Source organism: Phascolarctos cinereus, unplaced genomic scaffold, assembly GCF_003287225.1.
Source record: "Phascolarctos cinereus isolate Bilbo 61053 unplaced genomic scaffold, phaCin_HiC Scaffold_726;HRSCAF=1367, whole genome shotgun sequence".
In the NCBI taxonomy this organism is placed as follows: domain Eukaryota; kingdom Metazoa; phylum Chordata; class Mammalia; order Diprotodontia; family Phascolarctidae; genus Phascolarctos; species Phascolarctos cinereus.
In genome coordinates, this window is record NW_027556098.1 from 282,649,608 (window position 1) to 282,663,072 (window position 13,465).

At 41.3% G+C, this 13,465-nt stretch overlaps 1 protein-coding gene across 4 annotated transcripts in view; it reads right to left on the reverse strand.

Annotated features, from left to right (window-relative positions):
• Positions 1-5,185: 5,185 nt before the first annotated feature.
• Positions 5,186-13,465, reverse strand: part of SMCO4 (single-pass membrane protein with coiled-coil domains 4) — an 83,695-nt gene continuing 75,415 nt past the window's right edge. Inside the window, exons 1-2 of one of the 4 annotated variants that reach the window (XM_021000714.2) lie at positions 7,597-7,684; positions 5,186-5,974 (exon numbers count right to left, since the gene is read on the reverse strand). In XM_021000714.2, coding sequence (XP_020856373.1) covers positions 5,699-5,974; positions 7,597-7,611 — 291 coding nt within the window. In that variant the 5' untranslated portion in view covers positions 7,612-7,684 and the 3' untranslated portion in view covers positions 5,186-5,698. Of the gene's footprint in view, positions 5,975-6,073; positions 7,542-7,596; positions 7,685-13,465 lie in introns of those variants that run through there. The other 3 variants (XM_021000712.2, XR_002327213.2, XR_002327212.2) reach the window with 3 other exon arrangements.

A 13,465-nucleotide genomic window follows, 5' to 3' on the forward strand; every position in this document is an offset into this window, starting at 1 on the left:
CTCTTTACAATTATTATCTTATTTGATTTAATGATTACAGGCATTTAATAAATGCTTATTGACTAAGGTGAAAAAAAATTGGAAGTTTTAGTGGATCAAAAAACAACATATGCCAACAATGTAATAAGGAAACAGACAAACCCAATTCTATGCTACAGGATCATACTGTCCAGTATAATTATACTGTCCAGAATGAGGGTGATGATGTCATGCTGTACACTACCCTGGCCATTCAGTCGACAAGTATTTATTGAACATCTGTTACTTGCAAGGATAGGTATTGCGGTACAACAGAGAGTTGGAGTCAAGAAGACTTGGGTTGAAGTGCCACCTTAGACACATTTGCCTGTATGACCTTTGTCAAATCACTTCTCAGTGCCCTAGTCAATGGTCTAGTATCAAGTTACAGAACAACCTATGTGCATTGGTAAAGGGAATTTCCATATGAAGAGGTCCCTACACCAATGAAATCATATGCCCTGATCAAAAAAGAAAAAATAAGTTCTAGACACTGGGGTACAAAGATATAATAGTTTTAGTGATAATAATTTCTACCCTCAAAGAACATACATTCTATTGGTCAGATCACATATGGAATACGTATTTCGTTTTGGCCCACTCTCTAGCCCTCCCCGTGGTTGTTCTCTTCCGAATTCACTCCAATCAGAGGAGCAGAAGCATCTGAGGGACATGATGAGGTATGAGTATCCAAGGGGATGAAATCTTCATCACGAGTTTCCTGGTGATGGGCTTTTCCTGGAAGGCAGGATGGAGTGGGGAAGAGAGAAGTTTTCAAGATGATGGAGTCAAAACCAAGCAGCAGAGCTGGTGGGAGGAAAAATAGGAAATAATAGGAAAAGAACTTGAGATCTAAAACCAGGAGATCAAGTTCTGAATTCTTTGTGTCGCTGGGCAAGTCATTTTCTTTCAGATCTGTTTCATTTGTAAAATGAAGGGATAATACTAGGTCTCCTAAATGCCTTTCAGCTCTCACATTGTGATGCCAGGAATGGTGAGAATTAAACAATAAATCTATAAATCTACTTCTTAATCATGTGTTCTCTTTACTTCACCGGGTGTTAGTCATCTCTCTGTTAACAAAACAAGATGCACAAGAGATTAAGCACCTAGGTAATAAACATCATGAGAAAGCCTGAACTCCACCTCGCATCTTTTCCCACAGAATCATTGCTAAATGAGAAATTTTCCCTGGATGTCAGGGAATTAAAAAAAAAAAACCAACTTTCCCACCAATTAGACCTGTGCTAAAATGGAGTGGACTACCCAAAGAGGTAAATAATGGATTTCCCACACTAAGAGGTCTCCAAGTCAAGTCTGGATGGTCATTTGTCAGATACGGTGGAAGGGATTCTGTTCAGTTACAAATAACCTGAGTTCCCTTCTAAATCTTCTTTTCTGTAAATGTCTGATTTAGTCAGATCTATGAGATGATTTCCAGACTGTCAAGTAGCCTCACCTGCCTGTGTGCCCAATGGTGCATACCAAAATAACCCATTTAGGAAAAGGACCCACATGTACGAATATTTATAGCAGCTCTTTTTGTGGTGGCAAAGAATTGGAAATTGAGAGGATGCCCACCAATTGGGGAATGGCTGAGCAAGTTGTGGTATATGAATGTAATGGAATACTATTATGCTATAAGAAATGATGAACAGGTTGACTTCACAAAAACTGGAAAGACTTGCATGGTCTGATGCTGGGTGAAGTGAGCAGAACCAAGAGAACGTTGTACACAGTAACAGCCGCGTTGTGCAATGACTAATATTGATAAACTTAACCCTTCCCAGCAGTACAAGGATCTAAGACATCTCCAGAGGTCTCATGATGGAAAATGCTATCCACATCCAAAAAAATAACTATGGAAATTGAATTGCTATTTTTTTTTCTCTTCTATTGAGTTTTATTTCCTTTCTGATGGTTCCTCCTACTGGTTTAATTTTTACTTACATCACTAATGTGAAAATATGTTTAATAGGAATGTAAATGTATAGCCCATATCACATTGTGTGCCGTCTTGGGGAGGGTGGTGGGGAGAAAGGGGAAGAAAAATTTTAAACTCAAAAGCATATGGAAGTGATTGTTGATAAATCAAAATAAATTAATAATTTTTTTAAATAACCCATTTATATCTGCTTATAATTATTTGTCTTTAAAGTACATTGGAAACCCCCCCCCAAAAGTACATTGGCACAGATAGAAGAAATATTTATTATAAAACATATTTCCTTGTCAATTGACTTGCTGTTCTTTTAGTTTGACTTCCTATGCAGCACTTTTCTTTGGCGGACTTCTAGCCAAGGAAGGGTGAGTAAATATGTGCTCCATTTCTCAACTTTTGTTGTTGTTCAGTCGTCTCAGTTGTATCTGACCCTCAGTGACCCCATGTGGGGTTTTCTTGGTAAAGATACTGGAGTGGTTTGCCATTTCCTTCTACAGTTCATTTTACAGATGAGGAAACTGAGGCAAACAGGGTTAAGTGACTTGGTCAGAGTCATATAGCTAGTTAACTGTCTGAGGCCAGATTTGAATTCTGGAAAACAAACCTTCCTGACTCCAATACTCTAGCTACTGTGCCACCTAGATGCCCTAATTTTTTAACGGAGGTCTACAAAACCTCAAGAGGTCTTGTGGATAAATGTTAGGTCTGTGAACTTGAATGGGAGAAAAAAAAATCCATCTTTATTTTCACTCACTTTTAAATTTTAAAAAATTACTCTGAGAAGGGGTCTATAGGTTTTACCAGACTGCCAAAGCAGTCCTTAACACAAAAAAAGGTGAAGAATCTCTGTGTTCAGGGACTTTTTTTTTCAGATATAGATTGGAAGAGATAGCCATTGGGCTTCCTTCCAACTCTCAACTGCTGTGATTCCCTATGTCCTCCTCCAATGTCGCATTGTGACATGTTGAGCTTGGGTTCCCAAAATCTACATCAGCACACCTTGGAAACTCTACTGACCTGAAAATATTTCTAGATGGAGCCAGGGACAGAATGCAGGATAATCCATGTATAAGCTCAGCCAGATTCAGAGAGGTTAATCACCAGGCAGTGGGCTATAGGATGGTGAACTTTTTTAGCCACAGATAGGTGGCTAATGGCCACATAAACATGGACTCTCTCCTGGTTCCCTTGGCTCTGATTTTCCCTTTCTTGCTGGGACCAGGCATGATCCACTTTCCTGCAGTCCTCAATGTGTTGCCTTCTCTCATGATAAAGTGAACTTCTTGAGGACAGGGACAGTTTTACTTTCCTGTATTCATGACTTCAGTGTTTTGCACAATTCCCAGTAGGTTGAAAGAGCTTAACAAATGTCCTACCTATCTACCTATCTATTTACCTAACTCCATCTATCCACTCATGTATCTATCTATCCATCCATCCATCCATCCATCCATCTATCTACCTACCTACCTACCTCTCTAAACTGCCTATTGAGTCCTCAATGATAAGAATTACCCGAAAAGGCATAAACTTTGAACCAGGTAGAGGAAAATTAAACTCAACCATGTAAACTTCAGTTTCTTTTTCCAATTTCTTCCTTAGAAACACAACTGATTAACATAAGGGTAGCAAGGTTTTAAAAACTCCAGAGAAAGAAAAACTAGAAATCCCACAAATAACCTCCAGTTGGCAACAGATAGAGCAACGTTAGCAACCCCCTTCGTCAAGCCAGTGCCATGCTGGTATTCTCCAGGAAACATATGTTCACCATCCTTGGATAGCAGTCCAACAAAAATGGACTTTCAGATGAGTGCTGTATAGGTCAGTGACGTGTGTGATCTTGAGGCAAGTCACAACCTCTGTGCGTCGGGACCTCACGTATACAATAAGGACGCTGGATTCTGCCTCTGCCAACTTACCACCTATGTGACCTTGTCACAAGTCACAAGAACCGCCTTGGACTGGCATCAGTTTCATCATATATACATAGATGGGCTCTTGGCTCCCTCTTACACCTCTGAACCTATGACATTATGAACCTTTTCCCATCACTGCTGATCATTAAATGGACAATGTTTCTTTCCTTCCACAGGATGGGCTCTAAGATGCTTCATATCCTTAGTTGTGAATAGCACCATGAATGAATCAGACAGGAAGGGAAATTAGAAGTGCTTCTGTGCACACAAATATCTTTGTAATCAGCAATGACAAGAAAGAAAATACAGAAGCAAGATCCGTTAGTAGGAATTTTTGTTTTTAAAAGGCAGAAAAGAAAGTTTTAAAGGCCTGATAAAGTTGTCAAGCTCCTCTACAAAACCAGGGCCTAAAATGCCATTTCACTGTTTTTTATTTGTTTCTTTTAAGGAACTGACCCAAATGGGTAATTTATATTTCACACCCACCTGGAACCCAAGCTTAATTGTATTTCATGTTTTCACTGAGGAATAGAAAATTCCTGCTTGCCACTTTTGGGCCCACCTTTGTATGGCTGTTTGTAAATGTTTAAACAGGTAAGCCTAATGGATTAGCTAAGAAATTAGCATTCTTGCCTAATGCATGCCAATCATAACTCAATTTTGCTCAAAGAATCCAGCAAAAGGCATTTTTTCTGCACTCATTAAGATACTCTCAATTGGATCTGAAAATGATTCACTTGGGAAACAATCACATAATTGGAAGGGACACCACTTTGTCTATGTGGCCTTCCTAAAACATGGCACCTTGGAATGAATACCACAACTAAGATGCAGTCTGACTGGGGCAGTGTACAACAGGACTATACATCTTGCTGGCAGATTCTATAATAATGATGCAGGAGTATAATTTTAAGGGAGTAAACAGTGGCAGGGAAGAAAAGGAGAGGTACAGAACAGAAGAAAGAAGTAAAGGTTGAAACAGACAGAACAAAGAATACATGTGGAAAAAAAGTCACAGAAGTAAAGGTTGAGACAGACAGAACAAAGAATACATGTGGAAAAAAAGTCACAGAATCTTAGAAATGTTAGAACTAGAAGGAATCTTAGATCATTTAGGCCAACCCCCTAACTTCACAAAAGAGGAAAGTAAAGCCCAAAGAAGGAAAGGGTACCAAAGCTAGTAGGTGGTCAAGCTAAAAGCTGAACCCAGGTTTCCTGACTCCCAGTTCAGCACTTGTTACAACTTTGCACTTCAAGGAAGAACAAGACAATGGTTACAGACTTCCAGAAAAACAAGATAACCATCCCATTTAAGGTTATAATCTCCTTTATTCCAAAAATAAATATTTCACCTTTGAGTTGATATATTTCAAATCACATGAAGCACAGAGACATACAGTCCCTTTGGAAGTGGTGAAGCACATGTATGAAAGTCATAGGAACTATGCTCTAGATGACAGGGAAGAATGGAAAGCTGATTCATACAGATTTATGGCACAGCAGATTTCTCCTTTCTCCAGGTGGAGCTACATATACATCGGTTTTAGAAAGAAACACCCCTTTTTTAAGTCTGAAAGGCACATGAAGTGGACCATAAGGTGTATGGCACATTCACTGATAATACATTTCCTATTACATTCCAAGAGAACTGAGAAACTTTAATCAAGCCCAAGGCCAGAGGAGATAGGGAGCTTCAGGCTCAGTAGCATTAAAGTCTCTGAATTTAGAAGTAATTTTTTTTCCTTTTTGGCTTTTCTTTTCTGCCTCCTTTTTTCTCTCCCAATCTAGTCCCCTCCAGTCCTGAGACGGCATGAGGCATGGCTCACTCAGTGGTGGCGGGGCGTGTGGCAACGTAGACAAACACCACGATCAGGACCACCACCACAGCCAGCGTAGGCAGCACGACGGTGGTGATCTGCTGCCGGGCCTCCTGCATGGCTTGCTTCCGCTCCTTCTTATCTTTCGAGGTTTCCTTCTTGGGTTTCCCTTTGAGCTGCCTCATCCTTATCAGGAAGACCCTGGGAAAGCTTTCCCAGAACTGGGTGTCAAGAATGGTGTCTTCCTCCTGCTTCAGACTTGATGCTTTCTGAGTGAAGACCTACAAGTAAGAAAAAAGGACAAGTCTTTTAAGTGAAGCTGCTGGGGAAGCATCTGGCATTCCAGAAGATGTCTATAGCTTATCCCATGTGAACTGCACCTGATGGCCATGTAGTATAGAGTATTTAATTAAACTGTATTGTTCATTCTGGCAAAAATGCTTCTCAGAGGACATTCTCTATCATCAGATAGATGGCTCCTGACCCAAACTCTTTCCATTTAAGACAGAAGAATGGATCCTGAAAGACACCAAATTTAATGATGACCCAATCATGATTTCAGAGGACTCACAGTGAAATATGCCTCCCTCCTCTCTGGAGAGAGGAGGGGATAAACCAAAAGGGTGGAAGTAGGCCCATGTTGTCAGATATGGCCAATGGGGCAATCTGTTTCACTTAACTGTAGTTCTGTGTTACAAGGAAGGAAGTCAGCACAAAACATCGGCAGTGTTTTAAAAGGAAGACTTAAGTACAGCATGGGAGAAAGAACTAGAAGGGACCACAGAAGTCCCCTAGTCCAAGCCTCCTCTCACTTACAGCTGAGGAAACATTTGGAGGAGGACTAATATGTCCAAAGTCTAAGTGGCAGAGTCTGGATCTGAGCCCACCTTTTCTAACACAAAATCCAGGGTTCCTACTACACCACATGGAGAAGGGTGGTTTGGTTAGAACACAATACATACAGGAGAGAAATGTCCAGTAAGGCTGGTAATAAAGGTTGGGGCTAAGTGGTAAAGGGTTTTAAAAGCTAACCAGGAATTTGTTTGATCTGAAAGGCCATAGGAAGCTACCAGACTTGACTGAGTATGGGAGTCATATGTCAGATGTGCACTTAGGAAAAATTAGAGTAGAGGACGGATTGGAGCGGTGAGAGACCAGTTAGGAAGCCATTACAACAATCTACATGAATGGTGAGGGCCTGAAATGAAGTGTTATCTATGTGAGGGGAGAAAAGGGTTAGATCTAAGGGATGTTTGTTATAGAGATAAAAATGGCAAGATGCGGCAACTGACTGGATATGTGGGATGAAGAGGAGTGGGGGATTGAGGATAATGCCAAGGTTATGAAACTGGGAGACTGGAAGGATGGTGGTGCCCTGGACAATGATAAGTAAGTTTGGATGAGGGGAAGATTTGAGGGAAAAGATAATGAGTTCACATGCCCAAAGGGCAACCAAACTGTACTTACCCTTTGATCCAGCAATACCACCACTTGGTCTGTATCCCAAAGAGATCATAAAAAAGGGAAAGTGACCTATTTGTATAAAAAGTATTTATAACAGCCCTTTTTCATTGTGGCAAAATATTGGAAATTGAAGGGATGCCCATTAATTGGGGAATGGCTGAACAAGTTGTGGTATATGAATGTAACGGGATACTATAGCACAATAAGAAATGATAAGCAGGCAGATTTCAGGAAAACCTGGAAAGACTTGTACAAACTGATGCAAAGAGAAATGAGTAGAACCAGTTGTGTGATGGTCCACTATGAATGACTCAGCTCTTCTCAGCAACAGAATGATCCAAGACAAGTACAAAGGACTCACAAAGGAAAATGCTGCCCATATCCAGTTAAAGAACTAAAGGACTATGAATGCAGATCGAAGCATATTTTTTTCACTTACTTTATTGTTTTTCATGTTGTTTTTCCTTTTGATCTGTTTCTTCTTTCACAGCTGTGACTAATATGGATATATGTTTTACATGATAGCACATGTATAACTTATATCAAATTGCCTACAATTTTTAGAAGAGGGGAGGAGAGAGAGGGAGAAAAATTTGGAACTCAAAATCTTTAAAAAATGAACGATAAAAATTGTCTTGACATGTAATTGGGGAAAAAAATAAAATACTACTAAAAAAAGATAATGAGTTCAATTTTGGATATTTTGAGCTTGAGATGTTACTGGGACATCCAATTTGAAACAACCAATAATCAAAGAGTAATGGGGGATTGAAGCTCTGAGGAGAGACCACGGATGGATATATAGATCCAGGAGACATCTGCATTAGAGATGATAGTTAAATTAATGGAAGCTGATAATACAGAGAGAAAAGTGAAAAAGGACTAGAGCAGAACCTTAGGGAACACCTCCAGTTAGGGGGTAAGATATGAACAATAAACAAGCAAAGGTGATTGAGCAGAAGTCAGAAAAATAGAACCAGGAGAGTTACAAAAACCCAGGGAAGAGAGAGTATCCAAAGGGAGGCAGTGGTCAACAGTGTCAAATGTACAGTGAGACTAAGAATGAGGACTAAGAAAAGACTGTTTGATCTAGTAATTAGGAGATCAATGGTAACTTTGGAGAGAACCATTTCAGTTGAGTGATAAGGGCAGAGCTGAGTTGTGAGTGGGTAAAGGAAGTAGAAGCAGTAAGTACAGACAAATTTTTCATAGAATTTGCCTGGGAAATGGAGGACAGAAATAGGATAACAGATTGAGGGATGGTAGTTCTAGTAAACATCTTTTAAGGATGGAAGAAACAGACTTGAGCATGTTTGAAGACTTGAAGGCAGTAGGAGAGGAACCAGTATAGATAAGGAGAAGCTGAAAATGGGGGGGGGGATGCAATCTACTGGAGAAGACAGGAGTAGACTTGACAAAAACAAAGGCCACCTCTTTGTCAATGACTGGGGGAAAGGAGAGAATAGCAGATGGCATCACTGGGATTTTGAGTTGAAGAGACTGGAAGAAGAGGAAGCTCAAGTTAAATGGCAAGGCTAGGGGTAGGGGTCAGAGGGGTGGTGCAGGAGACTTGAGCAGGGAAGAGAAGGTTTGGAATTAATTTTGTGGGAGATAGGAAATCAATCAGGGAGGAATAAAAGGACTTCCTTGCTATAGTGAGGGCCTGTTGAGGTTGAATAACATCAATGCATAATGTAATTCAAAAGTCAGCACGCATGACTGTGACTTTTTCCAGCTTCATTCAGCAAATGGTGAATTACAGCAGAGGAGGAAGATGACAGGAAAAATCAAGTGTTGAGGTTTGTAAGAAATAAATGACAACAAGACAAGGGGGCAAGGGATTCGGGAACAAAGGACAGTGTAGAGTGGAAATGGCTAATAAGTGGGTGACTGGGGAGTTCATGGAAGGTCTTTGTAAGTGCAAAGAAAAAGTTTAGGATAGGCAAGGCAGAGGGAGAGGCAGAATGATAGCAGGTTATGGCTAGATGGGGGAACGTCAGAGTTTCTAACTAAGGAAGTAAAGACTTGTGAATAATGGTAAGATTCAGTGGAGTAAAGGTCATGAGATTTAAAGAAACTAAGGAATTGGGAAGGTAGGGAATTTTAAGGAACATTTATGTAACTATTCAAGTCCCTTAGAATTAAGGGCAGAAGTTGTTGAGCAGAGAAGAGGGTGAACCAGTGCTTAGCACAATGCCAGGAACATAGTATGTGATTAATAAAGGAATAAATGCTCATTGGCAACTGAACTCCTTGAGAAAGGAGGGACAGTGACTTGGAGGTCAACATACTACAGCCACCACGATATGGAGTGGGTAGAAAATTCTGAATCGGTGGACAATAAAAGGAGGGAAAGCTGTGGAGTGATAGAGATAGAACATCTAGAAGGGACAATGAGGAACGAGGAGTACTCCACCTCCCTCTCCAGCTCCAGTGTGCTGGGTACAGTAAGTCCAGAGAGAACAAGTGGGGATGTAGTGTGGATAACTTCTGCAGTGGGGATAGTCAGGTGGGAGCCAGGTCTCAGTAATAACAGATTGAGAGATGGGAAGTAGATGGAAACAATAAAAGGAAAGAGATCCAAGATGAAAGGGAATTTATTGTCTATAGAACAGGAATTCCAAAGAGCACAGTGAAAGGGGTAGGCAGATTGGAATGGGACACAGTTCAGGTTAGCACTGAGGAGGAATTAGGATGAGAAATGGAAAGGGGCCAGGAATAGTTATCTCCTAAAAAACTAGTGATTGCTTATTACACGGATAGGGAGAGAAACAGGAGGAACCATAGGAGTGTCGTAGAGCATCTGGGTTCACTATAGGTGAAAATGCTCTTGTAGCTGGTAGAGGAGGTGGGAGGTGGGGTTGTGATGCAGCTGCTCCTACCACTATCCAATCCCAGACACAGATGAAGTTACTGGCCCTAACTCTTGCAATCAGTTATACATATGTCCCCTTATTTTAGAACAAAGATGTCTCCTGACTTAACTACCTGCTGGAGCTCTTTTCTAGTGACTGTCCAAGGGAACCCTGATAAGGAAAGAGAGATCAATACCATCATTCTATCTGGTCCTGCCTACTGCCTAGTTCCTGGCCCATATTTGCACCTAGCTTCTGGAATTCCAACTCCTGATTCTACTATGATAAACTCTCTGAACTCCTTGCGACACAAAGGAAGTAGCCATCTTACTGTCTGAAGCTGTGAGCTAAATGAAACTCACTGCTAATAACCACAGTAGAGAACTTCTTCAGGGACTTATTATTGAGTCTGCCACTCCTCAGAAGAAGAAAAGGAAATTCATTCCAAGAGAGTATCCCTCCAGCAAAACAGAGCGTTATGCAAGATATTATATCAGCAAAATGGTGGCCAGGATCCCCTTTTCCCATTCTTCACCAATTCTGTCCCTGAGTAGTGGAGACGATAACCACGGAGAAAGGAATGGAAAGTTCATGCTTGAATGTCACACTGAAAAAATATTGTGGCAATTACTTGCCCCTGGAATCTGTGATTGTGGTTTAAGTTCTTTGTAAAGAGACAATAATTAAACAATATTAATAATGAACATATCTATACCATTCCATACTAATATGGCTTATAATTAGTACCAGTAGTAGTATTCGTACTAGTAGTAGTAATAATAATACTACATAAGGATAACAAATGCTTTATATAGCAGTTTAGAGTTTTTAAGCATCTATGTCCAAACAGCCCTGAGGTGGGAAGTACAGCTGCTCCAGAACCAGAGCATTTCAGAGTCTTAGAGCTGTAAGGGACCTCAGAGGCCTTCTATTCCAACCTATAACTGAAGAAAAGGCCCCCAGCAAGGGAGTTTCATTCAGTCTTCACTCGAAGACCTCCAGTATTAAGGAAACCATGAATTCTTGGAGAACCCACTTGTGACTTTTGGATAGCTCTAACTGTCCAAAAGTTTTCCCTAGGGGCAACAAGGTGCAATGGATAGAGCACTGGGCCTGGAGTTACCAAGACCTGAGTTCCAATCTACTCTCAGACACTTAGTAGCTATGATTCTGTGTAAGTCAAGTAATGTAACCTATGTTACAAACTTTCAGTTTCCTTAACTTACACTGCAGGGTTGGTGTAAGGATCAAATGAAATAATATTTGTAAAGAATTTAGCATGGTGCCTGGCACAGAGTGGGTGTTCCCTTCTTCCTCCTTCCTTCTTATCCTATACTCTCTCCCTCTCTTCCTTCTTTTCCTTTCCTCCCTCCTTCCTTCCATCTTCCTTCCTTTCTCCATTCTTCCTTCCCTTCCTTCCTCCTTCTCTTCCTCTTTCTTCCTTCCCTTCCTTCTTCCTTCTTTCCAGAGATCCCAAATCTGCAACCTCTTACCCACTGCTTCTAAATCTGCCAATGAAGCTATGTAAAACAAATCCTAATACAATCTCCAATTTGTTAACATTACTTCACGTCCATTTAGGGTTTTAAACTTTACAAAGCACTTTCCTTAACAACCACAGAAAGTAGGTATGTGGAAGTATTTTAAGAGATGAAGAGACTGAGACTCAGAGAGCATTAGTGACTTTTCTACGTTAACACATCTAGTAAGTGTTGGAGTCAGAATCTAAACTCAAAAATCCAAATCCAAACTCCAAGCCCAGAGTTTTGTTTTTTTTTCACTCCCACCATACCAGATTGGAAACTGAGACACAGAGAGTTAGCCTGAGTGGATCAAATGAGATAAGACAAAGTGTGCCAAAAGTCTTAGTCCAGTTTTAAGTTATTAAAGCCTGTATATGTAAAGAGGTCTGCTAACCTTAAAGGGCTACGTCAACATTAGCTATTATTACTCCTGTTATTGCTCAAGGACTCAGACAATAGGTGGCAGGCAGGACTCCTGGTTATGTACTGACTGCAAATGATATCAGTTCAGCAAAAACCAGTAGTCTCACTCCCAAGGTCACAACTCAGGGTCCCCAACTCCCACCTAAGAATAAGAATAAGAATAAGCAAGAATGAGCTGTGGAGAAGTGTGTGTGTGTGTGTGTGTGTGTGTGTGTGTGAAAGCAGGTGTTCAAGAAACAAGCCATTTGCTGCTGGTTTTCCCACAGTGGTTAGAGGGTCATCACACTTTAAGAAACAGCTTTTGGACACATTCGCTCATACAATGCATAAGACATCTTGCAGATGCTTCCACAGACACTGCTTGGGGGTGTGGGGGAGAGGGGAGAAACAAGATTATTCAGCTGAGAGGGGGCTCTAAAACATAATAAACAATCTGGATATGATGGGGTGCTTGGGTGCTTGTACTTGGACCCCAATTTCTCCCTAGCCTCAGAAACACTATCCCTGACAGTTTCTCCCCAGCCCAAGGACACTGTGCCTAGCAGTTATTCATGCATGGGCCTCAGCACAAACCCTTATCTCTCTCCCTGGTACAGCTACACAGAGCTGGGCTGCTCAGGCCCCAGGGTCTGAGCATGTGTCTGGAAGCCTCCCAATTCCTTAGTAGTTCCTGTCTTGTAAGAAAGCTTTCCCTTGTTGCAGAGCATTCTCTCATCAAGACAGAGGGAGAGGGGTGCCTTGCCCAGCCCAAGGAGTTTTGTCCTTGGCCAGCCCAAGGACTTTTCCTCCTGCCAGACTCCAAAGAGCCATACCTCTGTCATCTCCCTCCCTGTCCAGTATACTCCCTGTACTTTCCCATCCATAGCCCCCAAAGACACCTGCACCTTTGGATTACCTCATCAGTGTCCCTGGCATTACTTTCCCATGCTCTTTTCCATATAAACCCTAGCTGCATTCTCAGTCTTTTGCAGGATTCTTTAAGAATCCTTGCCCGCTGAACAGCGTAACAATAAACTTTGCCACCTTGGCTTAAAGAATGCTTGAGTCTGTGAATTCATTCCAGATGACCCATCCTGTATTCTGGTCTTTGAGGGGTCACAACCTCTCAACCGCTTACACCACAACAGATATAGGCAGCTATTTCTGTTTTACTTCCTTAGAAGCTGCTGGAACTTTCTCATGCAACTGTATGGGATATTCAAAGGTACCAGCCATGGTGATGATTAGCTCTTGGACATTTGTCAATTCAAGTGACTGGAGCTTAAAAAAATTTTTTTAAAATAAAAACCAGCTGCTCCAGCCCACCTAGAGCTGGTCAGGTTTTCAAGGACAAACAGATTTGCTTGGAGTCTAAGTGGCAAGAGCGTATATCAGCTGGTCTGCTGAGCACCACAGAGCCTCCCATTTCAGGGAGAATGCTCTTTGGATGAGGGAATGAGCCCACTCTGTTTGCCACCCTCCACACCAAGAAGAATCCTCCCAAGCCAAGAGACCCAGCTACACAAAG